The 22,950-nt window shown below is 47.5% G+C and overlaps 3 protein-coding genes across 3 annotated transcripts; all 3 read left to right on the top strand.

The window, feature by feature from the left end:
* Positions 1-3,170: 3,170 nt before the first annotated feature.
* On the top strand, positions 3,171-5,942 carry LOC125525929. Its single transcript, XM_048690935.1, has 2 exons — positions 3,171-3,995; positions 5,447-5,942. The coding sequence occupies exons 1-2, from the start codon at positions 3,186-3,188 to the stop codon at positions 5,606-5,608; spliced, it is 972 nt and encodes a 323-aa protein (XP_048546892.1). The 5' UTR covers positions 3,171-3,185; the 3' UTR covers positions 5,609-5,942.
* Positions 5,943-6,567: 625 nt separating this feature from the next.
* Positions 6,568-7,199, top strand: LOC125537675 (small ubiquitin-related modifier 2-like). Its single transcript, XM_048700995.1, has one exon. It carries the CDS (start codon positions 6,685-6,687, stop codon positions 7,000-7,002), a length of 318 nt encoding a protein of 105 aa, XP_048556952.1. The 5' UTR covers positions 6,568-6,684; the 3' UTR covers positions 7,003-7,199.
* Positions 7,200-21,238: 14,039 nt separating this feature from the next.
* Positions 21,239-22,944, top strand: LOC125537667 (calcineurin B-like protein 4). Its single transcript, XM_048700986.1, has 7 exons — positions 21,239-21,477; positions 21,568-21,720; positions 21,804-21,886; positions 22,009-22,177; positions 22,295-22,347; positions 22,462-22,542; positions 22,647-22,944. The coding sequence occupies exons 2-7, from the start codon at positions 21,624-21,626 to the stop codon at positions 22,761-22,763; spliced, it is 600 nt and encodes a 199-aa protein (XP_048556943.1). The 5' UTR covers positions 21,239-21,477; positions 21,568-21,623; the 3' UTR covers positions 22,764-22,944.
* Positions 22,945-22,950: the final 6 nt, after the last annotated feature.

Here is a 22,950-nt window from a genome sequence, read left to right as displayed (position 1 = left end):
ATAGGCAATCAAACAATGTACAAAACATGATTTTTTTTTTTGCATGCATTACCTCAGGCAGGCCCATATGCGCATGTAACCAAATGAATCGTAAGTTTACATTGGATATGACTATGGATTTGAGAATTTGCTGACGATATATCAGACTGTGAATGTGGACAGATTAGGGGCGATCGGTCACTGTCTTAGGATGAGTTAATGCACGTCTACAGACGTGTAGGGGCCGAATTAGCTAGGTCCCAAACATTTTAGAGCCGAATTAGCTAGGTCTGGCCGTAGATATATGGATGCTCTAAATGCTGATGAATTATTTGCATAGTTTCCTCAAACGACTAAAGCCTTCTTTGATTTACAGGATTTGCATAGGAATTTTACAGGATCGACGCCCTCTAGAATTTTTCCTTTAGGCCCTGTTCGGTTTAAAGGAAATTCATGAGAAAAGTGGAGGATTTGAGTTCCTGTAGTTTTTTTGCTCTGTAGCAGCGTTCGGTATATAGGAAAGCCTGAACAGTAAACCAAAGGAAAGGCCACCACCTCCTCTGATTAGGCAACGCTGCAACACTGAACTCGCTGTCTTCCTGTCAGACAGAATCTGCGTATGTGGATGGACCACGGAAAGGACAAGTGAAAATAAAACAAATGGTGCATGTGAGCTGTGTCCATCCGGGCAATGTTCGCAAATGGGCGTGCTGGGCTAGATGCCATCAATTTTATTCAACCAGTTAATAAGTGCATTTTAATTTGTATGTTAATTTCCTGTGTCCCGAACAGTAGCAGCCGAAAGTTTCCCTACGCTTTCCAAACCTATGTTTTACACATGTTTTCCTTTCCCATTCCTACGTTTTACACTATTCCAATGTTTTTCTTACTTGCATTCTGAACGGGCCCTTACTGTTAGAAGTATATTTACATTTAAGATAGAGTTAAGAGATAAAGATAGGATAAGTTTAACTTGTCCTCTATTCTAAGTCTCTATCCCTCCGTTGTACCTCTATATATACCCCCACAAGTGTCAGATCAATACAACAACACAACAATATTATCATCCTATACTTTCACATGATATTAGAGCGGTTAGTTTCACGACACCGATCCTAAATTATTCCACCACAACAATAAGTGCTAAGCTAACGGAGAGTTAAGAGATAAAGACTTAGGACGCCGATCCTAAGTCTCTATCCCTCGGGGAGATTAATCTTCTCTCCCCGGGGGTGCGGCACCCGATGGATCAATGACTAGATCGGTTTCTTATATTAGATCAATTTCAGAAATTCTTTTAGATCAATTTTTCTTTAGTCATGAATAAATCTCGACCACCCTCAGATCCGGTGAAAGAAGTATTCTCTGCACAAAACGGCGTTAAAATCATCCATCTACACTGCCGGATCCCGTGCGATACTCCGAGCACCCCTGGCCGGCCGGCAAATTCGCATCGCTGGAGCGCTGGACGGAGAAACCTGTGCGCACCTGCATCGGCCACTGCACACGCGCCTCCATCATCGACGAATCTGCGGGTCCATCCACGTCCCATGCATGGCGAACTACGTCCACGTCCCAGCATACAGGCATGCATGTACAGCCTCCATCTGAGGCCATGCAGTCCGCGCGTACGGGAGATTTTAACTCCAACACTGACGAGCGACTCCAGGCGGCTTCGATCCAGGCGAGCGCGACTCCAGCACATCATCAAGCCGGACGACTACACCGACTGATCTGCACCAGATATTCTTCATTGAGCTGAATCCCTGCACTGAGTTGTACGACTACGCCAGGTTACGAGCAACATACTTATTCGGCATGACAGGGCATCATCGCCGACACGCTACTGCGACGCCATCGTCGATACCACATCACCAAGGTCTTCATCACCGTGGTCTTCAGCAACATCTTCGTCAACACACCGTCGCCGCCTCGTCCACAGGATGAACACCTAACGTCCTCCGGCAGACTTTTCTGCAAGACGCGACCTCGACGACGGCAATGACCGCGTCACAACGACTGCAATGACCACGTCACGACGACGGCATCGACTGTGTCATCCACGACGGCACGACTGCATCGACACGGCGTCACTACAGTGACGACCCTACACGGCCACGCGGTTCTGGCAAAACCGATGTGTGCTCCATGGGCTTCCTCCGGTCTTGGCAAAATCGATGGACTCATCGCCGACGGCACCCTCTCACATCCGCAAGGTGCATCATCCACGTCTGCAGCTCCGTCATAGCGCATTTTTTTTGCGCCTTCGGCTTTGTGCGGCTTCATCATCCACGGCGACCACATCATCGACCACGACTACCTCGACCACAGCTACATCACCATGACCGGTTACCTCGACATCGACATACATGGCTACGTCTACAGCTACTCATCAGCAACAACTCCAGTCAACACCGTCCGCGTCGCCACTAGCGTCCACGCCACTCCCGCTGTGACTGCAGGAGGGAATAGAGGATAGACAAGGTAGGCACCAGAAGGGGACGCAGTCACCGCCCTAGGTACCAACCCATCAGAGACGCAGTTGATGATGGCGCAACGGAGAAGACGACAGGAGCACAAGTCTTTAAATTCAGTCGTAATCGTCCGCTTCACTCCCGCTACGACTAAGGGGGAATGTTAGAAGTATATTTACATTTAAGATAGAGTTAAGAGATAAAGATAGGATATGTTTAACTTGTCCTCTACTTCAAGTCTCTATCCCTCCATTGTATCTTTATATATACTCTCACAAGGGTCAGATCAATACAACAACACAACAATATTATCATCCTACACTTTTCACACTTACATGTTGTTTGATTCATAGGATTGCATTTCTCAGGAACCAATTCTATAGGAACTTCTTAGTTCATTTAAACAGAAAAACAAGCATGAGATTGGACTTTATGGAAAAAATCCTCTAATTTACTACACGACGTAGGATTTCAGTGGACAGTGCATCATATTCCTATACGTTTTCTATTCTACGCTTCCTAAACCCTCTGAATCAAAGGAGCCCTAAATCCACGAGCTCCCACGTTGCAAAGCGGGACCTTCTCCGACAAGGAGGTCCCACGACCCGGCTTGCTCTGGCAATTGTGCACGCGGCTCTGTCGGATTGGCTGCGCCGGTTTCAAGACGGCGACCTCGTCCCAGAATCTTCGCGGTAAGATGCCCACTGGACGACTGGAGCTCCGGCGTGCTCCATGGAAATCCCCAGACTGCCCGCCGCCGCGCGCCGCGTAGACTCCAGAAACTTCAGGGGCATTTCGGACTTCCGTCCAGTGAGGTGTCTGTCAGTGCCGAGCCCCCACGCAATCGCCACGGCCACACCAGCTCCTCCGTTCGCGCTCACTCGCGGGGTCCTCCGGCGGCGATGCGGAGCAGCAGCCATGGAGGTGCTCAGCTCCAGCCGCTTCTCTAGCGCCTTCCCCAGCCTCCTCGACCACGTCTCCAGGCCGCCGAATCCCCCGCGCCGCCACCGCCACGGCCGCCGCCGTTGTCTCCAGACGCTAGCCTCCGCGCCCGCCGATGCCGCCGCGCCGTCGCCCTCGTCCTCGCCGCCGTCGCTCTCCCGGATCCTGGCCGCCGCGCTGAGGGGAGGGCGCACGCGGGGGGAGCTGCCCGGCCTGGCCGCGGCGGGCGGAGGCGGGGCGGGGATAGGGACGCTGCTGATGAGCACGACGGCGGCGGCGGTGACCAAGGCGCGGGAGAGCCCGTACCTGCTGGCGCTGGCGGCGAACCCGACGTTCGTGTCGGGGATGGTGGCGTTCGCGGTGGCGCAGGCCGCCAAGGCCCTGCTCACCTCCGTGGTGGAGCGGCGGTGGAGCCTGCGGACGCTGTGCAGCTCCGGGGGCATGCCCTCCTCGCACTCTGCGCTCTGCACCGCGCTCACCGCCTCCGTCGCGCTCTGCCACGGCGTCGGCGACGCGCTCTTCCCCGTCTGCCTCGGCTTCAGCCTCATCGTCATGTACGACGCCACCGGCGTCCGGCGCCACGCCGGGATGCAGGCCGAGGTGAGCTCATGCTGCTTGCTTCTATCAATTCTGTGATCTAAGTATCTAGTTGCACGGTATGTTTTATTCTGGCAAATGTTGTGTACTGGTGTTAGATGAGCAGAGCTCACTGTATAAAGTGAAGCAGAGTTCAGAGGATGGATGAATTTGAGCTCATTGTTGTTTGGGGAGTAGAATGTTTTCCAGTTCTGTCGATTGATGGATGAGTTTGAGCTCAGCTCACTCTTCTGCATCCATGCCATCCATGAGTTTCAAACTGTCAAATGTTCAGTCCATAATGGTGCTACATGCCGTTTCATGCTAGATTCACTAGGATTTTTGGGGGTTCTACCAGTTGTTACATTGCGTGAATGCGTGCACAGTTTGAGCCTTTGAGGATCTAGATTGACACTAATCTGTTACTGGGCTTGTACTCTTGTTCTTGTTACTCTGCTTTAGTTGATTTAGTGTGATCAAATTTTTCTGAATGTACTTAAGATTTGAGCAAGTTCTCATCCCATTGTTTGGTGGGGTAACAACCAGGACTAGTTTTCATTTTATTCGGATTGCTTGTGTGTTTTCATTGTGAGACAGGTCTAACCACCCTCCTTTGAAAAATGAGAACTGATTGTTCATATGTGTAGTACAATTGAAAGTTTGAAACTGGATTCAGAATGCGGACCATGATTTGCCATCTTTGTGAAACTATGCTGGCTGTATACATGTGGTTGTAGTTTTTTTTTACTAACTACGGTGCAATTGCACTGCATATCTATTTATATATAGCTAGATAAGATCAGTCTCAGGGGCTCGGATTGGACATCCTGTCAAGTTAGCCAAATTGCAGAAGTCAGTCAGTTGTTTGATGCCTTGACTCGAATTCTGAAAGGTTTCATGCATGGCTCGTCTCTTTTGGTGTACAAGACTAAACATGCTGTTCTTTAGACTTTAGCACCCATAATGGATCAGGTCACAAGTTTATAAGTTTGCTTGTTGGTTTATGTTCAGGGGTCGTAATTGCTACGACACGCTGTTCGTAACTTACAGTTCCATAAATCTGTAGTGACTAGCTAGCAGCTCAAATTTGAACTTTTGCCATAGTGCCATTCCATTGCTCTGCTGATACACAACACTTCACCTTGCAATAACATAGGGCTCGGGTCAGTCAGTTTTTTATAAACTAACTCAATTAAACCACGAAAACTTTGAGCAACCCTGCTGCCTGGGTACCTGAGTAGGTTATCGCATTCCGAGTTCATGACACTGAATTGGCACTGCAGGGTATCAACGAAACACGCTCTAAGTCTCTCAATTTGGTTTTGGATACATACAAGCATAGTGACTAACTTGCATTGCGTTGGCACCTCCCATCCTTCAAAGATCGTGGTTACATCTTTCCCACCGATGAGCGTCTGTTGTTTGCCTATTATTACATACCTGAAATGTATGCTCTATGACTGATGATGATGCAGGTGCTCAATAAGATCGTTGAGGACCTGTTCCAAGGCCACCCCATCAGCGAAAGGAAGCTCAAGGAGCTGCTAGGGCACACCCCGTCGCAGGTCTTCGCCGGCGCGTTCCTGGGCATCCTGGTGGCCTGGTTCTGCTGCCAGGGCTGCATCGGTGCCATCTGACGTTGCCGTTGTAGCATGCCTGACTGCTTCAAAATGGAGTCATTTTGTACCATCATTGGGGGAAAACATATAGGTGCTTTCTTGGGATAATGTTGGCTGTACATAATTGCATGGATGGTGTCACCACTTCTCAATTCATAGTCGAGACTTTGGTCTGATTTGAGTTTTGCCGGGAAATAGAAAGCCTTCTGATGCAAAAGGCAAAGGTCAGATCGGATACTCGATGAGACAATATCCCCGTTTTCCAGGAGACAACGCCTCAAAAGGACTATGTTTTGGTATACGAGCGCGCTAAAAGTCGGACACTTCTCTATGTATATACTATCTTTGATTCTGGTTGTTTAGTAGTCAGCAAGGCAGTGTTGTGTACACCCTCTATTCCTAAATATAAGACCTTTTAGAGATTTCAATACAAAGTACATACGGATGTATATAGACGTATTTCACTCATTTTATTCCCTACGTAGTCCGTATTAGGGCATGTACAATGGTTGATAAAATAGTCTTATCTTAAGTTTTGCATGTAAATTAGAGATGACAAAAAAACATGTCTACAATGGGTCATCTCTTAGCCTTATCTTCAATAATTAGTTGTTCCTAAAAACATAGTGAGACAAATTGTGCGAAGAGATCATCTCTTGTCTTCTCTTAAATAAGATAAGACAAGCCTTCTCTTATGATTTCTCTCTCCTCTACCTCATCATTTATCTTACGTGACACTCTTAAGATAGAACCATGATACATGCCCTTAGAATCTCTAAAATAGCTTATATTTACCATGCAAAAGAAAAGCTTATATTTAGGATAGGCACTTTGCCTAGTCGATCGTTGCATGCAGGCCACTGCTAGCCAGGGAAACTAATGGGTTTGCCACTACATTTATTTGTTGGAAACAAACCACTTTATTTCCCACAAATAAGGGATTTCCCTTGGGCGCATTGGTCGGAGTTGAGATTAGGAAACGGTTGTTAGGAAGCAAATCAAAGCGAACTTTTATAAAGCCAGGCCACCTCGTGGCATCCGTTCGACGCAACCGAACTCCACGGATCTCACGCAAAAATCACACGGCGGAAGCCATGCCGCCGCCCTGCAGCGGGAGGGACTCCAAGGCGGCGGTGAAGCCCCTGATGGTGACGATCAAGGTGGTCAGCCAGGAGAAGGTGCTCCGCCACACCATGAGCAGGGCGGACAAGCTCCAGGTCCTCCTGGACGCGTGGTACCGCAAGGTGCCCGACGTGACCTACGGCACCGGCGTCTTCCTCTTCGAGGGCGTGCGGTTGCGCGGCGACAAGACCCCGGCGGACCTCGAGATGGAGGACGGGGACATGATCGACTTCTTCGAGCACATGGACGGCGGCGGGCCGTTCGTCGCTGGATCGATGTCCGCGCACTAGGCAGGATTGATGAGAGGGAAATTTTCTAGGTCTTCTTAGGAGGAAAATTTCTGGTTTGTTGAGCGGCTTGCGTGATGTACTTCAAACTATATTCGCTCGGTTATTATTATGGTTTATGTCTTGATTTTACGCTAAGATTCGTGTAAGCATTTCTTTTGTTTTTTTTTTCTACTTCGATTGAGTCAGATGTGCCTAGACAGGCCCTTGTTTCTTTTATGGTGACTTGGAGGGTCGGCTGTGAAGTAGTTCTCTTTGTGCCATAACCTGACCCGGAGAAAAAACTGCCCCCTATGTCATCCCCCGCAGACCACACACGGCGCCATTGCCCCCCTCTCTCCTCCACCCCCAGGGCAAAGCCCCTCGTGGTGGTCGGCGACTGGTGTTCCTCTCCTTCGCTCTTGGCTATCCGGCACAGGACGACTTGGACGGGCGGCGACACTGACCTCGCGCATGGCTTGGAAGCATGCGTTCGCGGTTGGGTGTGGACAACTGCCGGTGGCGTGGTAGCGGCTCTAACCTTGGCGTGGATCGGTCACACTGAGACATTCGGTGTCATTTATTCCCTAGCATTTTTTTGTTCGTTCGGTGGATCTTGGGTTTTTTCAGTAAAGAAAACTTGTGTGCTTTTTCTGTTTAGTTTTTTTCTCCTTTACAATTTTATTTTTTTCTGCCTTTTATAATTTTTGTAATACATGATGAACATTTTTCCTAATATACGGTGAACATTTTTCAAATACACAATTAATATTTTTGTCGTATATGACGAAATATTTTTTGTATGCAGTGTTTTTTTTCTAATGCACACTTTATTTATTCATTTATAAGTATTTCTCAAAAAAGGTTTTTATTTAGATCAGTTTAAAATGTCCAACAATCAATTATGTATCTCCTGCTGCGATGAGTATCACGGGTGCGATTATGTCTCGCTTCACGCGAGACAATAGGTACATCTCACTTCAAGCAGCCACAAAATGGGCTGGTCCATTTTGGACCATAGGCCTTCAGCGCTCCTTTTTTCATCCATTTGTTTACATTTTAAGTTTCATTTTTTGATTTATTTATTCTTGTATTTTGAAATATACTAATTACATTGGTTATAAAAATCAGTTTAAATATAAACTTAAAAATGTTAATCACGTATGTGAACAATCTTAGTAATGCTTACAGAAATATGTTTGCAATGTGTATGATGATTGTATAATGCGTATGAAAAGATAAACATCAATAAATATATTGGGAAATGTTAATTTGTATTTCAAAAATACCAAACATGTATATGAAAAATGTTCCCGATGTATACAAAAAAATGTAAAATGTGTATGAAAAAATAGTAGACATCAAAAAATATGTTTGAAATTTGTTAATCATTTAGTTGAAAAAATTTAGACATGTATATGAAAAATATTTCTGATGTATACAAAAAAACTTACAATATGTATGGGAAAGGGCAGACATCAAAAAATATATAAGTTTTCAAAAATGTTAAACATGCATATAAAGAATGTCCTGGTGTATACGTAAAATGTGGAATATGTTTGGAAGAAGTTGACATCAAAATATATCTCTATATAAGATGTTAATCATGTATTTAGAAAAAATCAACATGGGCATGGAAAATGTTTATACATTGTAAACAAAAGACTGCCTAGGTAAAAATATGTTTAATGACATTAAAAAACGAAAGTGCATTTTAAATAAATATTCATGTGTTTCTTAAAATGTCTGTTATTTTTTAAAATCATTATAGAAAGTAAAAAACTATTTATGTGAAGGCAAATTCCAATTATGTAGTGTAGTCGCTCTCATCCCCAAAAGTCTACATAAATGTTTAATGTCACTAAAATTGTTCAATGTTTATTTAAAAAATATAGACCATGTACAAAAAAAGTCATAATACTATATATGACAAGAAAAATGTACATTGTGTATTAAAACTGTTCAACATGTTTTTAAAAAATGACTCATGTGTACACGAAAAATGTATATTGCCTGATGAAGTAAGTAGACATGTGTTAAAAAAATCCAGCTCTAGACAACAAGAGAAAGAAAAAAGTCATTGTAACTCGACAAATAAACAAAGAAAAAGGGAGAAATCTAAGATAGAAACAAAGAAAACTAAGAAAGAAACAATAAAAACCGAAAAAAAATGTGTAAATCCAAAGAAAAGCAATGCAATTGAGTGGAAATCAGCAGGGAAAGAAAGGAAAACAAAGCAACCAATGAAAACGGGAAGAAAAAACAAAGAAAAACAGATGTAAAAGAATGTAAACGGTGAAAACCGAGAAAGAAGTGAAGAAATCCAGGAAGAAAACAAAGAAAAATGAAGATAGAAAGAATGAAAAAAACCGTAAAATACCAAAGGAAACGGCGAAGAGAAACACAAAAAAGGAAAGAAAAACTATCAATTAAAACGGACCGGTCCAACCAATAGACAGACATAAGAAGAAAAAACCGACAAAACTTACAGCGAGCGAGCGAGTGTCATCTCCTGAGCCTGCGGGCGAAAAAAAACCAACGAACTGGGTCGACCTAGTAGCTACGGTAGGGGAAAAATCCTTCAAACGAGAGTTCCTTCCATCACGGAGAGCAACTAATTAACGAGCGCTTATTCGGGAGCCTCGCAACTATCAGTGCCACTTGGCGCGCTCTCAGCCATTCTCCATGTGTCGCGTTCTGGACGCTTCCTCCGGATTTTATTTTTTATTTTTCTGCACGCGTTTTCAGCTTTTTAAATGGTTTTTCGGGTTTTTTTGACGTTTTGGTTTTTTACCGGTCTTCCTTAACTTTTCGATAAAAAACTAAAAATAATTGGCGCGAAAAAACGTATTTTCTTTCGTGAGAGTCACGATTTTGCTTCCGCGGGAGGCACGGGTTTGCTTTCGCGAGAGTCACGGATGCGCCTCTCGGAAACGAAAAAAAATATTTTCTGTTTTTTTTTCTTTCGCGAGAGTTACGGTTTTGCTTTCGCGAGAGACACATTTGTGCTTTAGCGAGAGTCACGGCCGTGCCTTTCGGAAACAAAAAAAAACGTGTTTACTATTTTTTTCGCGAGAGTCACAGTTTTGCTTCCGCGGCAGGCACGGTTGTGCTTTCGCGCGAGTCACGGCCGTGCCTCTCGGAAACGGAAAAAATACTTTTTCTGTTATTTTTTTTCGCGAGAGACACTGTTCCGCTTTCGCGAGAGTCATGGTCATGCCTCTCGAAAACGAAAAAAACACGTGTTCTATTTTTTTTTCACGTGAGTCACGGTTTTGCTTGCGCGATAGGCATGGTTGCGCTTTCGCGAGAATCACGGCCGTGCCTCTCGAAAACGAAAAAACACGTTTTCTATTTTTTGTTCTTTCGCGTGAGTCATGGTTTTGCTTCCGCGAGAGGCATGGTTGTGCTTCCGCGAGAGTCGCGGCCGTGCCTCCTCGGAAACGGAGAAAAACACGTTTTTTGTCCTTCCGCGAGAGGCACGGTTGTAATTTCGTGAGAGGAACGGGCGTGCCTTTCTCGGAAAGGAAAAAAACCCGTGCTCCCGATTCGGTTTTTTCATTTGGTTTTTTCGTGAAAAAAAAGTTCGTCTAAACTTATCAATATGAGATCTAGTTTTGAATCGATGCAAAAAAAAAATCTAGTTTTGAAGATCTCGATGCGGAAAATCCAATGGTGAAAACGGTTTAAGATTTGAGCGCATGGTTTAAGAGATAAAATGTTTTAAATAAACAAATCTATGAAAAAAAAGGAAAACTCATAGGTTGCAACAAGTGGCGCGCTGCATGTGCGTCACTTGTCGCAGTCTGAGAAGTTAGAGTAATCTTTGCTAGTGGCGCAGTCTGAGAAGTTAGAGTGATCTTTGCAACGAGTACTCCTCAATTAGTGACTTCGTCCATCGCTACGTATCACACGCGTCGCCCACGCACCGCCTCTAGTGGGCTGCCCGTTAGTGGGGAAGCGCCCCCTCACCTGACCGGGAAGCTTCCACCTCCGGTTCTGGGAAGATTTCAAATGGTTTTTTTTATTTGATTTTTGTGTGTGTGTGTGTTTCTCATCTGGCTTTTCTGGTTTTCTTGACCAGTTCTTAATTTTTGTAGTTTTTAGGTTTGTTCTTCAGTTCGGTTTTCTTTTCATTTTGCTTTCTTCTTTTTCTTTTCATTTTTGCAAATTCATCAATACTTTTGTAAATTTATGAAAAACTAAGATGGTGAATATTTGATAATTTACATACACTTTTAAAATTGGCAAATATTTTTTAAATTCATGAACATTTCTTGAATTTGTGCAAAACGTTAAAATTCATGAACATTTCTTAAAATTTTGATATTTTTTGAATTAAAAAATATTATTTGAATTCATCTTTTTTTTGTCACGGCCTTTTTTGAATTTGCGATAGCAGCTCCCATTTGCCACCTACAGGCGTCACGTAGGAGGTCTTGTCACCTTTATTAATGAGAGCTAAAAAGGGGTTAGGGTTTAGGGTTCATGTTTAGGTTTCAGGGTTGCGGCTAGGGTTTTCTCTCCTCCTAGCGATCTAATCGCCGGCGAGTCCCTATCCAACACAAACTCGTCCTCCCTGGCAATCAAACGCCAGCGAGTCCGTTGCATCTACAAAACCTCTCCCGTCGTAGGGCTTGGGCCTGTCTTGTCCCACGATCCGATCGCGATGGCATCGGCGGCGGATGCCCAGTCGGGAACGAGCGGCGGGGGTAGCGCCACTATGAAGTCGGATCTAGGAGATTTCCTGGAACAACTTAACTTGGAAGAAGAGGAATTCGATGATCTTGTTATCGATGAGGATGATCCTGAAATCAACGAAAGCGTCAGGTGGCTTGCCCTAGCTAGGGTTCACACGGACAAGTCTTTCAGCCAAACTGCTTTCTACAGGGAGATGCGCGCGGCGTGGAACGCAGCCCAGCCGGTTAGGTTTCGACCGGTTGGACCGAATCTGTTCGTCGTTCAAGCCTCCTGTCTTGGTGACTGGGAGCGCATGCTTGATCAAGGACCATGGCTGTTTTGGAATATGCTCGTGTTGATGTGCCCATATGATGGTTTCACAAAGGCAGAGGAGGTACCTATGACCTTCATGCCAATCTGGCTTCAAATTCACAAACTTCCTGAAGGTTTTTGCAAGGAGAAGATTGTGCAACATCTACTTCGGAACTCGGTTAAGATCTTGGAGATGAGGCTGAACGGAAATACTAGAGGGGATTATATCAGGATAAGAATACGCCATGACATTAGCCAGCCTCTCACAAAATTTGTTAGCATTGTTCGAGGCCATGAAAGGCAAGTGTTCCTGGTGCGTTATGAGAAATTGGCCAGATTTTACAACGTCTGTGGCTTGATTGGCCATGAGTACAAAGAATGTGGCAATGGCATTTATGAGGAAAAGGATAAGAAATACGGGGTGTGGTTGTATGCTGATGGCCCTAATAGACAACGTCAGGAGGAAAACCCGGTGCGAGGAGGGGCAAGGCAGTATGATGCTACACCCCAGCAGACTAAGGCTGGCATGGGGGCGGTTGATCCCGATATTCTGGACACATCTACAAGCCCCTCAAAGACTGGTCGTACTTCCATGCAGGTGGATCCGGCGGCCAGGAAAAGGTTAGCTATGGATGGAGTGAACCCTGAAGAGGTGCTTGGCACCTAGAGAGCAAAGGAGGATTTTCCTGCGCTTACCCTTGGTAAGGGAGAGGATGATGGAACCAATTCACCTAGCAGTAGTAGTGGAAGCAAGCGAGCAAAAACTAGTTCAGACGGTGCAACGGGCGAAAAATCGGCGGCCTCCTTGAGGGAGGACCGCCTGGCACAATGAGTCTGTTATGTTGGAACTGCCGGGGGGGACCGCCGGACAGTTCGCGAGGTTTTGGCCCTCTCTAAAGCCAATTCCCCGGGGCTCATCTTCCTTTCTGAAACTAGACAAGCCTCAAATAAAATGGAGCGACTTAAGTGGAGACTACAGATGAAAGGTTTTGCGGGAGTGTCAAGTCAGGGTCTTAGTGGAGGCCTTGCCCTTTACTGGGATGAGAGTTTGCAAGTTACAGTCCTGGATGCATGTGCACGGTATATAGACGTGCGGATAGTGGATGCTGCGAACGATAAATCTTGAAGGACAACCTTTGTGTATGGCGAGCCGAGAGTGGAGAATCGGCATCGTATGTGGAGTGCTCTATCTGATCTTAGGGCAGTTTCTGTTGAACCATGGTTAGTGTGTGGAGATTTTAATGAAGCTATGTGGCAACATGAGCACTTTCTCAGTCACAGCGGTCTGAAAGTCAAATGCAAGTGTTTCGTGACTGCCTGTTAGCATGTGAATTATGGGATCTTGGTTTTAGTGGAGTTCCGTTCACATACGATCCCTGTTCAAGAATTCGTTCATTTAACAAGTTAACTTGCGGATTAATCCTTATTCGTAGGGTCACCGAGTAGCCGACTAACCGATAAATCGTTCGATTAATTAATTAAATGGCCGATTAACTTGCCGATTAGCCTATTAATCCCTTACTCGCCAGCCAACCGAGCAGTTACCAGTTAACGATTTTCTCAACAATGCATACGATAATGGCCAGTTTGGAGATAGAAACGTACGGGTCCGTCTTGACAGGGCTTGTGCAGACGAGGCATGGAGGGACTTGTTCCCCCTCACGCAGGTGATTCATCTTGCTACTTCCTGTTCGGATCATGCGCCGGTACTGGTTCGCTTATCTTCATCACCACCAAGAACTAGGTCGGCATCTTGATATGAGATCATGTGGGAGAGACATCCGGGCCTCTCCTCGGTTGTGGCAGAACGTTGGGAGCGGAGCCGGCCTTCAGGGAACCTTGGTGTGGTCCATGACGCACTAAAAGAGATGATGAACAAGTTGCGATCTTGGAGCAAAGAGAACTTTGGGCATGTCATATCTGATCTGGAAAAGCTGCGCGTGGAGTTGGCGGACCTGTAGCTCCGCGACGCTGACAGAAACCTGATAAAACAGAAGATGCATCAACTAGATGAACTCCTCTATAGGGAGGAAATGCTTTGGCTTCAGAGATCTCGGATAACATGGTTGAAAGAGGGAGAACGAAATACGGCGTACCTCCATCGTCGCGCCGTGTGGAGGGCTAGGCGGAACTATATCCAACGTTTACGGCGTGCGGATGGTACGTGGTGTCCGGTTCCGATGGATATGCAGCGAATGGCTACGTCGTATTTCAAGGAGGTGTATACAAAGGACCCAACCTTGATGTCGGAGGTCGTTTTGGAGAGTATTGCATCGAAAGTAACCCAAGGGATGAATGATATACTTTGTGCTCCGTTCTCAGAGAAGGAGGTGTCCGATGCGTTATTTCAGATCGGTCCCCTTAAAGCACCAGGGACGGATGGTCTGCCGGCGAGATTTTTTCAACGGAATTGGGCAGTGTTGAAAGCTGAAATTACAGCTACTATGCTGGAGTTCTTTAGGTCAGGTGCAATGCCAGATGGTGTCAATGATACGGCTATTGTTCTTATTCCGAAAATTCCCTTCCCCGAGGAACTTAAGGACTTTAAACCGATAAGCCTATGCAATGTCATTCATAAGATCGTTTCAAAATGTTTGGTGAATAGGCTAAGGCCAATGCTGTCGGAGTTAATATCGGAGAATCAGAGTGCCTTTGTCCCCGGTAGACTCATATTTGATAACTCTATAATTGCATTCGAATGCATTCATCACATTCAGTCACTAAAACAAAACAGGTCGGCGGCGTGTGCTTACAAGCTTGATCTGTCAAAGGCATATGATCAGGTCGATTGGGATTTTTTGGAAAGTGCACTACGCAAATGGGGATTCGCTAAACAGTGGATATCGTGGATTATGGTGTGTGTCAGATCAGTCAAATACTCTGTCAAATTCAATGGACAATTGCTGGAGAGTTTGTTCCCTACAAGAGGACTAAGGCAAGGTGACCCTTTATCACCGTTTTTGTTTCTCTTTGTTGCTGATGCTCTTTCTGCTTTATTGTCAAAGTCAGTGGCTGAAGGTGCCTTAAAGGGGGTGACAATTTGTGGTGGGGCACCGGTTATTTCCCACCTTCTTTTTGCGGATGATACTATGCTGCTATTTGAGGCTTTGGGCCATCAGGCGCTCATTGTCAAGGGGCTGTTGAACACTTATACCTCAGCTACGGGTCAACTCATTAACCCGGAGAAGTGTTCCATCCTTTTCTCAGACAATTGCTCTCCTGTGGTGGTTGATGATGTCAAAAGTATCCTGGAATTTAAACATCAAGTGTTTGAACCTAAGTACCTCGGTCTTCTTGTGCCGGAAGGAAGAGTGCACAAGGGACAGTTTGAATCACTACAGGAAAGGTTGAGGAAAAGATTAATTGATTGGAGTGAACAATATGTCTCAACGGGCAACAAAGAAATCTTGATCAAGGCTGTAGCGCAAGCAATACCTACATATGTTATGAGTGTATTTCGGCTACCGGCCTCGGTGTGTGATGACTTAACACGTATGATGAGACAGTATTGGTGGGGAGTAGAGAATGGAAAGAGGAAAATGGCCTGGCTCAGCTGGGAGAAAATGATCTTGCCCAAGGATATGGGAGGCATGGGTTTTAGAGATATGAGGGCGTTTAACCAGGCGCTTCTTGCAAAACAAGCCTGGAGGTTGCTTGAAAGTCCTGATAGTTTATGTGCTCAGGTGCTACGAGCTAAATATTTTCCCAATGGGAATCTTCTTGATACAGCCTTTCCCTCTGGTTCGTCGGCTGTATGGAAGGGAATCATGTACGGTCTCGAGCTTTTGAAGAAAGGGCTAACATGGCGTGTGGGCGATGGCTCGCTAATCAGAACGTGGAGGGGTCCATGGATCCCGAGGAGAGATGATTTCAAGCCAATCACTCCGAAAGGAAATTGCAGATATAATTGGGTAGCGGACTTCCTTGAGGAATCAGGTGCATGGAATATGGAATTGCTACAGAAATATTTCTGGGATATGGACGTCCGGGAGATAGTGAAGATCAGAACGTCGCCAAGGCAAGGTCAGGACTTCCTGGCATGGTTTCCAGAAAAGAGTGGAGTGTTCACGGTCAAGAGTGCATATCATTTGGCAGCCGAGAGCCATGTGGAACACGCTGCAGGCTCATCTAGCAGTAACCCGAGTGGCCACAGAACCATATGGAGACGCGTATGGGATGCGCGGGTTCCACTCAAAATGAGAATAATGGCGCGGAAGGCCGTGCCAGGGGCTTTAGCAACGAACTACTGTAAGAAACATATGCATATCTCAACTCGAGATACTTGCCCGCTCTGTGGTACAGAAAAGGAGACCAGTTTCCATGCGCTGGTCACCTGTGATTATGCTCGAGCAGTGTGGACGCAAATGCGGTCAGTTTGGAACCTTCCTGATCATCAACTGCTTCGAGACATCGGAAAGGAATGGCTCCTGAATATTCTGATGAATTGCTCTGATGAAATGCGGGATTGTACTATCATGTTAATTTGGCGAATCTAGTCGTTGCGGTCGGACATGGCGCATGGTAAAGATGTTCCGACTCCGGCGGCGACGGCTGAGTACCTCCAGAGTTACATGCACTCACTACAGTTGGTGAGGAAGCACTCGACAGAGGAGATTATCAAGGGGAAGATGGTGGTTCACAACGAGGATCCGGTCCGGCCGCGTGGTGAGACGCCGCGGCTGCCATGGCCGCGACCGGCAGAAGGCCAAGCTGCACTTTCGGTCGACAGATTGTTTTCTTCATCGGATGGGTCTGCAGCTACTGGCATGATACTAAGATCATACGAAGGCACGGTAATTTTTGCCGCATATCGATGTATCTTCAACTGCAATGATGCGGTGGAGGCGGAGCTACATGCAATAATGCAAGGAATGGCACTATCAATTCAGCATTGTGATCTTCCCATCATCGTCCAATCCGACTCCTCTTATGACAGGGGAGAGCCTTTCCCACTCGGCTTATGGTCACTTAGTAGCTGAGATTCGTCATCTCATGGGTGAGAGAGAGTTTATTCCATCGAAAATTAAACGAGAGCAGAATAGGGTAGCAGATCGTTTGGCTACGTATAGGCGTACAGAGAGTACTACTGCTGTATGGCGTGGACGGGGACCTCGTGTGTGGAGGAGCTCTTGCCACTTGATTGTAACCCTATGTTTATGGAATAAAACTCTTTTACCATCGAAAAAAAAAGGTTTCAGGGTCGGCACGGGTGACTCGGTCTCTGTGCGCTCAACGGAGCGCGGACGCTTTGGACCGGCTCACAAACGCCGGTGTGGCATGGTCACGCCGTCCGGGGTGCTTGATTTAGCGTAAGCAGGACAACAACAAAATGATTACATAAAAAGAATACTGATTAATTGAGTCGCAGCAGGATAACATACAATACACGTTTAACTGAAGCAGCTTGCCAAGCAATAATATCTCGTCATGACAGACAGGGACCCCGTGCCGTTGCTCTTTCTTTCTGTTGAGCTCGCCGTCGGCGTCGGGGCTACCGGCCAAAAGCGGGGAGAAGATCGCCTTGTTTTCCTCTCCTTTTGGCTACAACCAGGCTGCCGTGGTGGACGCACGTACCGTCGCTGGTTCATCCGGTTTGTGGCGTGGACGCACGGACGAGCCGAGGCTTTTGCTCAACACAGAACAGAGACGATATGCACCTGTACGTCTCCCTCTCCGGAGGCCGCAGTCCGCTCAGCCCGCGATCGCCGTTCGCCAAGCCCAAAAACGTCAAAATCCGGAGCACTGTGAGACGTTTGACTTCTGCGCTGCCGACCTGCCGTCAACTGTACGAGTACAACAGAAACAACCCATAGGTGGAAGGAAAAAAAATCTATTACACTGGACATGGGTGACACATATTCAGGCCAAACCCGCCAAGGGACCCATCTGCACATACATTTATACAAACAAATTATAATACAAGTAGAAGTAGGGCATTTTGAAGACCGACCTACATGAAGGCCTTAATTTTCATAATTTTAAAATTCAAAATTCTCGTTTCAGAAATTCTGAACCAAAGTTAGTACAAAGTTGAGTCATCTATTTTGAAACGAAGGAGGTATATATATGAGGATGTAATGTGTATGTGTGCAAAATTTCAGAATAAAATACCTTGAATTGCGAGCTGCACAAAAAAAATCATGGACATTGATGTTGCACATTACATATGCTAAAAATCCCCATATTAGGTTTTTTGTGTAGCTCTCATTTTAACATATTTCAAATTGAAAAATTACGTACACGTACACTATGTTGCTAGGTATATCTGTAATTCTTTTCAGAATTTTTTGAATTTGAAATGTTTGAATTTTGAAGTTTTCAAGTTAAGACCTCCATGGAGCTCGGTCACCGTTTGACATTTCCATTATAAATCTCACTACGAAACATGTAAGATTCTTATCGTGTAAGGGCATCTCCAAGGTTGTGCGTCAAAATGTTTGGACAACGCGGCCCAGACATTTTTTGTCATCCAATGCGATGCATCAAACGTCCACGGACCAGTCCACATATTCGAATTTTCATAAACTAGAATCAAATATGGGGAGGTTTGCGGATGTCCGAGCAGCCATAACGTAGGTGCCATCTAGATGCATGGAGGGCGCCATCTCAGGTGTTGCGACGACAGAGCTGCAATGCAACCTGCGTGGTGTTGGGACCCCGGATCTCAATGGTGGCGGGGAGCTGCAACACAACATCCATGGTGCTACTCGCCCGCAACAGAGTTGCGATGCATTGAGTGTGATGTTACGACCCACTAATCTCATCGGCGGAGGAGCTGCACTAAAACGTGTGAGTGCTGCCGCGGCTCGTGGGTCTCACCGGCGGCAGAGCCGCAACACAACGTGTGTCGTGCTATGACCCATGGTTCTCGCAGATGACGGGAAGCTGCAATGCGGCTAATAGTTGCTGCGTGGAGATGACTGTTTTGAGGTGGTGGTTGTGGCAAGCGGAAGATGACTGTTGTGAGGGGTTGCTACGGGGTCCGGTGGGTGTGGCGAGCCGACCAGCGGTACTACTGCTACATGCGGGCTGTGCGAGCCCATCCGACGCTGCTCGCTTGAGGATGTGTTACATGTGGTGTTAGAAAAGATGAGGATAAAGACGGTGATTGAGGGGGAACCGAGCGGCTCTACTCAAGCCTAGCGACAAATCGGACGTCTGTCTAGGTGAATGATCCTTACCCAGGATTCTGACGCCTAGCAGTCGTCTTTCACAAATGTGGTGCCGGCAACCAGAAAAAGAACAACCGTACGGTGTACTCTCTCCATTCATAAATACAAGTCTTTATAGATATTTTACTATAGACTAATATACGAAGAGCATCTTCAACAGACGCCGAACGCGCCGCGCGCAAGAAACTGTTTTGACGCGGCGCGCAGCGCTGGCTCCAGCAGCCGCGCTAAAATGCAGCGCGCGCGCTGGCTCCAGCAGTGCGCAAAAAATGCAGCGCGCGACTCGCCGCAGCATTGCATATATGTCACATTTTGAACACGAAATGAAGTTGAAACATTCAAAATGCAATGAACATGACATATAAAATTTCACACAAACAAGTTGATGAAGAAAAGTTCATGCCCACAAGTTCATCCAACCAAGTTCGCCGCCTTGTAGGTGCCGGAGCCGTCCGCCGCCTTGTTTTTCTTCGCCGATATCTTGCCCTTCTTTGGCCGCGCCGCATTGGGAAGCTTTGATGAGGAGGGGGCGGCGGCTCGGGCCGGCGCCGGCGCGACGCCACCCGCCGCCGAGGTCATCCACGGCGGCATGAAGAGGCCGCGCGCGAGGCCGATGGTCGGAGGAGCTCCGGCGGAGGCGAGGCCAACACCACCTGGGCTAGGGTTTGCGGCGCGGCGGCGGCGGCGGCGGCGGTGGAGGGGTCGCGGCTATAGGATGGGGTGAGCTGGGTGCCGACGCGCGCGTCCATGGGTGCAGTTTGCCGGCGCCGGCGCGCGCGGGGCGTAGGAGGCGGAGAAGACAAAGTGCAGCGCGAGCGCTCGACTGTGCCGCGCTCGACTGTGCCGCGCGCGGAAGCGGGCGCCCCAAATACACCACGCGAGATAGCGATTCTGACCGCGCGCCCAACTTCTTATACCGCGCGCGCGGTTATTGCGTGCCCGCTGGAGCCATCCGCCGGATTGCGCGCACTAAATTGGCTAAATTTGTGACGCGGTGCTTGTTTAGCCCGCCCGTTGAAGATGCTCTAAGCATTCTAAAATGCATTTACATATAACCATATGTGGTCCATAATGAAAGCTCTATAAAAAAATGTGATGCCAATAACAAGAACAAGAATGCGAAGCAATCTTATACTCTCTCCGTTTTTATTTAATTCACATATTAGCTTTGGTCAAAGTTAAGCTTTACAAACTTTGATCAAGTTTATATACAAAAATATTAAGATATACAATAACAAATCAACAACATTAGATTTATTATTAAATGTACTTTCACGTCGTATAGATTTATTATCATAAATGTCTATATTTTTTCTATAAACTTGATCAAACTTTGTGAAATTTGACTTCAGTCAATCTTAATATGCAGAGTAAATAAAAACGGAGGGAGTACAAAACATGCATATAACGAGTTACCGTGCGGTCCCGGCTGTACCAGCCTGTTAATATAGTGAATTATCACTTCACTGACAAAAAATAGTGCATTATTCTGGGCATGGTCAGCGCTACACGAGTCCTGGTACTCCGTGTACCGTGCACCTGGCCAGACGCCCGTCCCCGATCGCCACGTCCACCGGCCCATCCCACGCGCGGGGAAGCGAACCCCATTTTTCTAACCGGCAAAGAAAAGCGCCTGACGTACGTGACGCCGCCGCCGGCGCTCACGCTGCCGTGCTCCGCCGCGTGCCGCGCCGCGCGCAGCCTACGCGACGGGAGCGTGCGCGCGCGCGCAGGTGTCGATGTGAAAAACAACGGGAATCAAACCATCTGGAGCAGTAGCAGATAGTAGTAGAAAGAAAAAGTCCGGCGGGACGCTTCCGCGTTCGCGTGCGAGCTGACGGCGGTGATGCAATTTGGGCGGCTGCTCAGTACTCGGTAGTTTATTGGCAGAGGACGCAGAATTCAACGGCCGGAACTGGTTGCCCCAGTGACGGCGGCCGAATCTTCGCCGGAGAGAGGATAGGGCGTGACTGGCGGCGAAATCTGGGGGGACAGCGACGGCGTACGAAGCCCCCACCCGGCGGTCCACGCGCTCGGCCTCGCGGCCTCGCAGTCGCTGTCGCGCGGCAGCGGGAAATAGTGCCACCGTTTGACCTCCCGCCCCGCCTCGTTAAATCACGCCCGCCCCCGAGCCCGAGGAGGAGGAGGAGTCCAGCGAGGGGACAGACCGGACTGACGCAGACCCGGCAGCGGAAAGAGGAGACAGCCGCGTCCGTCCGTCCGTCCTCGAGGCCCCGGCCGGAGATTTCTCCGCCCGTGCCGAGCGTCACCGGAGCAGAGCCAGCTGTGCGGAGCCGCGGAAGGCCCCGCCGGCGAGGTGGTCTCAGCCTCTCAGGTCAGATTGTGTGTTTCGGTTTGGTCGATGGTGCTCCCCTTCCTTCTTGCTGGGCTTTCGGTTGAAGGTCAACGCCTGCCCTGCCTGCAGAGAAGCGCGCAGAGCCCCCCGCGGCGCCGGCCGGCCGGCGTAGGAAGGATCCACAGATGGGCTGCGCGTTCTCGTCGTCGCCGTCGCCACGGAAGCGTGAGCAGCGCGCCCAAGGGTACGAGGAGCCCGCCGTCCTCGCCGCCGAGACCTCCTGTGCGTGAGCACCCCCATTCCCAGCTCCAGAAGTTTGCCTCTGCCTTTCCTCTGCAACCGACTCAACTGAACTTTGCGTGCAGTCACGGTGAACGAGGTGGAGGCGCTGTACGAGCTCTACAAGAAGCTCAGCTTCTCCATCTTCAAGGACGGCCTCATCCACAAGGTACGAGCTCTACAAGAAGCTCAGCTTCTCCTTACATCCATCTCACGAGCTCCATGATCATCTTGTCCGATGATCTCGCCCCTGGGTTCTGAACTTGTGGCTGGTTGTTTCGTTCATGTCAGGAGGAGTTCCGGCTGGCTCTGTTCAGGACCAGCAGAGGGGCGAACCTGTTCGCGGACAGGGTGTTCGACCTCTTCGATCTCAAGCGCAACGGCGTGATCGAGTTCGGCGAGTTCGTGCGCTCGCTCAGCATCTTCCACCCCAAAGCGCCTGAATCTGAAAAGACCGCGTGTACGCTCCTGTCCATTGTTCGCTCCTAGTTTGCCGTCCATTCATCTTCTTGTCCTCTCCTCCCTATGAAACCAATCAAAAATCTTTCGTTTGTCTCCATCATCGTCCTCCCTGCAGTTGCATTCAAGCTGTACGATCTGAGGGGGACAGGCTACATCGAGAAAGAAGAGGCAAGTACTAAATCATTTCCGCATCCAACCTAGCACATGGCGCACTTTATTGTAATGTCGACGCGTTATTTCTGAATTCTAAAAAATTATATAATCAACACATTGCCTGCACAGCTCCGGGAGATGGTGGTGGCGCTTCTTGATGAGTCCGACCTATGTCTCTCCGATAGCGCCGTCGAGGAGATTGTCCATAATGTATGTAATCAACAACATTGATACTTCCCTCCATGTATGGGAGGTATTTTCCCGTTTTCCTTCTTAACATGTTCTGTGCTGTTCTGCTCCTTTTGGACTGCCAGACGTTCAGTCAAGCAGACTCGGATGGTGATGGCAGGATAGACCCCAAGGAATGGGAGGAGTTTGTCAAGAAGAACCCAGCGTCGCTGAGGAACATGTCACTGCCCTATCTCCAGTGAGTACCATCATCTGCTGCTCTACTTTCCATTACTGCTCACAGCTGATGTTTCCTTTTAATTTCTCAGAATTGGTAGTTCAGCTTCACCTGCGATTTCTTAGTTTAATCTTCTTCTGATACAAAAATGCGGCATTTAGATGAGTGCCATCAGTTATGCCATGCTAGAGAGTAGAGATCTTTTTATTTTT

Source organism: Triticum urartu, chromosome 1 (genome assembly GCF_003073215.2).
Source record: "Triticum urartu cultivar G1812 chromosome 1, Tu2.1, whole genome shotgun sequence".
Lineage (NCBI taxonomy): Eukaryota > Viridiplantae > Streptophyta > Magnoliopsida > Poales > Poaceae > Triticum > Triticum urartu.
The sequence above is the reverse complement of the archived record's forward strand: the minus strand, read 5'-3'. Positions and strand labels throughout refer to the sequence as shown.